Source organism: Galeopterus variegatus, unplaced genomic scaffold, assembly GCF_000696425.1.
Source record: "Galeopterus variegatus unplaced genomic scaffold, G_variegatus-3.0.2 Scaffold5320, whole genome shotgun sequence".
NCBI classification, from domain to species: Eukaryota; Metazoa; Chordata; class Mammalia; order Dermoptera; family Cynocephalidae; genus Galeopterus; species Galeopterus variegatus.
In genome coordinates, this window is record NW_007731431.1 from 12,457 (window position 1) to 16,517 (window position 4,061).

At 59.7% G+C, this 4,061-nt stretch overlaps 1 protein-coding gene across 1 annotated transcript in view; it reads left to right on the forward strand.

The window, feature by feature from the left end:
• Positions 1 to 4,061, forward strand: part of LOC103604662 (telomerase reverse transcriptase-like) — a 15,505-nt gene extending 11,444 nt beyond the window's left edge. Inside the window, exons 9-12 of the mRNA XM_008589234.1 lie at positions 626 to 687; positions 1,944 to 2,068; positions 3,011 to 3,148; positions 3,617 to 4,061. Coding sequence (XP_008587456.1) covers positions 626 to 687; positions 1,944 to 2,068; positions 3,011 to 3,148; positions 3,617 to 3,720 — 429 coding nt within the window. The 3' untranslated portion in view covers positions 3,721 to 4,061. The remainder of the gene's footprint in view (positions 1 to 625; positions 688 to 1,943; positions 2,069 to 3,010; positions 3,149 to 3,616) is intronic.

The window sequence follows — 4,061 nt, forward strand, 5'->3', positions numbered from 1 at the left end:
CATGCATGTGCATGCAAGCGCGATGCACAGGTGTGCATGGCACATACACGTGTGTGCATGTGTGAGCACATGACAACATATGTGTGGGTGCAGGCATGTGGGAGCATGGATGCGTGTGAACGCACATCTAACCTGTGCACACATGTGCTGGTGTGTGTGAGCGAGTGTGGTGTGCATGCATCCGTGTGAGGTGTATGTGGGTGTGCATGTGAGTAGCACGCATGCACACGTGTACATCGAGACCCCTTGTCATTTACCCCAGCTGGGTCTGCAGACCCTCTCTTATGGATGAGGAGGGTCCCAGGCCTCAGCGGGCTCAGGCTCTGGGCCATGTCACTTGAGGGTGTTGTCCCCGTGGCCGGCCAGGCATTGGTGGTGGGTGTCACCTCTGCACCTTCCTGCTGGTTCCTGCCGTTCTTACCCTGGGCCCTGGCACCAGGCGGATGCCACCAAGTCCTGAAGCCCCACAGAGGGTGATGCGTGGCCGCCTGGCTGCATTCCACGTGGGACAGGGACGGTTTCTTATCAATAGCCCTGTTTCTTATCCATTTGGATGATAAAGCAAAAAGTAAAGACTTAAAGTCCCAGAGATGTTTCTGACAGTTTTCCTTCCGGATGACTCTAGGTGAACAGTCTCCAGACGGTCTTCATAAACGTGTACAAGGTCTTCCTGCTGCAGGCCTACAGGTGAGCCGCCACCAGAGGGAGGCACTCAGCCAGGGATGCCGGGTACCTGCGGCTGTCACCCTGGCCTGGAAGGAGCTTCCTGCTGAAACTCTCCCCTGGTGTGTGTGTGTGGCGGGGGGTGTCAGTGGATGCCGCAGTGGGCTCAGGGACCCCAGGAGCACAGAGGATGGAGGTGGCTGCAGACGAGGGTTGCCAGCCCCGCACCCCAGGAAGGCACCGTGGCTCCCAGAGCAGCCAAGTCCCTCCCTGCTCCCACCTGGGCGGGTGCTCAGGCCTAACAGTACTTCTGGAAGGTGCCCTGTCCTTGGCTGGTTCTGAGGCCACTTACCAAGAACTGGGGGGTGGGCAGGAACCACGTGGAGATGGGCTGGTCAGTGTCCACGCTTTCCCGGGTCTTTGATGGGAAAATAGTTCCACCCAAGGTTTGTTTTGTTCCCTTGGGAGCTGGCCTGGGTCATTCATCAGGCAGGTCACTTTTGCACCTTGGCTGTGGGGACACACAGTAAATATTTGTTCTCTGCGGTCTGCAGCGGGAACCTCCCCCTGCAGCTCTGGGATGGGAGCTCACTTTCCATTGACTATTGCAGAGCAAGGGCTGCCCTGCGGAGGCCGCGTCGGTGGTCACCATTCTGCCTGGAGTTGGGTCGGATGGTGGCGTGTGCGTGCACACATAGGTGTGCATGAATGTGCATATACAGTGCACACACAGACACATGTGTACGTTGATATGTGCAGGTGTACACACAAAACCCATGCACATGTGCACATGCCCTCACGTACACGCATGCACGGGTGCACATGTGTGAGCACATCCTAACTAGGGCCACTCCTTTAGTAGCATTCGTCGCCCTCAGGTTCCANCATCAGGCAGGTCACTTTTGCACCTTGGCTGTGGGGACACACAGTAAATATTTGTTCTCTGTGGTCTGCAGCGGGAACCTCCCCCTGCAGCTCTGGGATGGGAGCTCACTTTCCATTGACTATTGCAGAGCAAGGGCTGCCCTGTGGAGGCCGCGTCGGTGGTCACCATTCTGCCTGGAGTTGGGTCGGATGGTGGCGTGTGCGTGCACACATAGGTGTGCATGAATGTGCATATACAATGCACACACAGACACATGTGTATGTTGATATGTGCAGGTGTACACACAAAACCCATGCACATGTGCACATGCCCTCACGTACACGCATGCACGGGTGCACATGTGTGAGCACATCCTAACTAGGGCCACTCCTTTAGTAGCATTCGTCGCCCTCAGGTTCCACGCATGTGTGCTGCAGCTTCCATTCAACCAGCAAGTTTGGAAGAACCCCTCGTTCTTCCTGCGGATCATTTCTGACACCGCCTCCCGCTGCTTCTCCATTCTGAAAGCCAAGAACGCAGGTATGTGCAGGTGGACCCTGCCCGCTGCACCCCAGCACGCTGCTCGCGGGTATGTGGGGCCGCGTGAGGTGCTGGCAGAGCCCGGGATGCTCAGGAATGAGCGGCTGCCCGAGAGCCTCTGACACGAACCTGCCACGTGCCCCGTGAACACCCGCTGAGGGCGTCAGGAGACTTGGGGAACCGGAGATTAGGAAACTCCCACTTTCTGCACATCCAGAAGGGGTTTAACTTGCTGACCGCTTGCAAACCTCGTCTCACCCACCTGCAGCAGTGCAAGTGCAGGACTGTGCTGGGAGTGACTAGGGGACATCACGAACTGGCCGCGTGTACTTCCCGGCCTCACTTGGCCTTCTCCAAGTGTCGTCAGAACCGCAAGTGGGGACACCAGGCAGGGTCTCGCCTGTGTCCGCCTGCTCATCCCGAGACGGGGACCAAGCCTCCTCCCTCAGTGGCATTTCAGGGGCCCTGGCACAAGTCCAGGCCCGGTGGACAGAAGGAGGCTGGGCCCCAAGCACCAGTGCTGTAGCCGCCCCCCACCCATCGCAGGGCCCAGCAGCGACATGCGGCCCCCAGCAGAGCTGCCTGCCCTTTTCTGCTCCGTGTTCACCGTGCTCCAGAGCCGCGTCTCATCCGAGACCTCCTTTTGGCCCGCTCACCCCTCTCTGTGGCCTAGTCATGGCATTTCTGATCAGTCTGAAAATCCTGAGTTCAGCAGATTTTACTTTTGTGAATTTTATTTTGTGGAAATTTCCTTTGGAGAAGTTAAAGACGTTTCAGCTGTCAGGACCCTGTGGGGCTGGGGCTGGGGCAGCAGCCCCTCCACAGAATCACCTCATTCCTGGACCTGGACTACGGGGAAGTTGAGGGAGCAAAGGCATCTCTCAGGAGGAGAGCTGGGGCTGGGGGCTGGGCGGGGGTCCTCAGCCTCGGTGTGCTCCCCAGGGACGTCAGTGGGGGCCAAGGGCACATCCGGCCTGGTTCCCCGTGAAGCCGTGTGCTGGCTCTGCCATCGAGCCTTCCTGCTCAAGCTGACGCATCACCTTGTCACCTACAAATGTCTCCTGGGCACGCTCAGGACAGGTAAGCAGGGTGCAGGTGAGGCCGGGATTGCTGCTGGGCGGCATGCTGCAGTGGATGTGGGGAGTCCCCACTGGCAGCCGGGTGGCTGGGGACAGCGTCCCAGGGTCTCCACTTTCTGCTTCTCGCCTCGGACTTAATGCCGCCCATCTCGGGAGAGGCCAGTGGGGCAGCGCCAGCCCTCAAGAACCTTGTGCCTCCTGACCTGCATCCCTTGCAGCCTCTGCCCTGGCTGCTACCCCAATGCCCCCCAATGCCTGCCCGGGGCCTCAAGTGTTTACTGCAACATGCCCCCGTGCCTGCCGCGCTGCTCTGTTGCTCACTGGGTTTCTCATCTGCTCCAGCAGTGGGGGGTGTCCACTGCTCACGGGGCTCCCCCAGCCTGGCCCCGCGTGTGCCCTGGACACTAGGCTGAAGTGCCTTCTCTCCGGTCTGTCGCGGAAGTGGGTCTCATTTCTAGTTCTCTTGCAGCCCAGATGCGGCTGTGCAGGAAGCTTCCTGAGGCCACGAAGGCCATGCTCGAGGCCGCAGCCGACCCGGCCCTGACCACAGACTTCAAGACCCTCTTGGACTGACAGCCTTTCTCCCAGCTGGATGGACTCGGGCACCAGCAGCCCCGGTTGTGCCTGGTTCTGCGTCTGAGAGAAGAGTTGGGGTGCCACTGGGAGGCCCTGGCGCTCCCCCAGCACCCCCAGTCCTGAGCTGCAGGGCAGGAGCTTGTCCCGATGCACTTCTTCCCATGGTGGGGGCTGGTCCCCTCCTGGTGATCTTAGGGAAACAGGGCCTGCCCACCACGATCCTCATGACCTGGGGCATCCATCCTTCAGCCACTGACTGCCAGGGAGAGACAGGCGAGCGAACCTGGCTGGGTGCTTTGGGCCTGTCTGGACAGGGTGTGAGGATCCGCCCTGGCCCT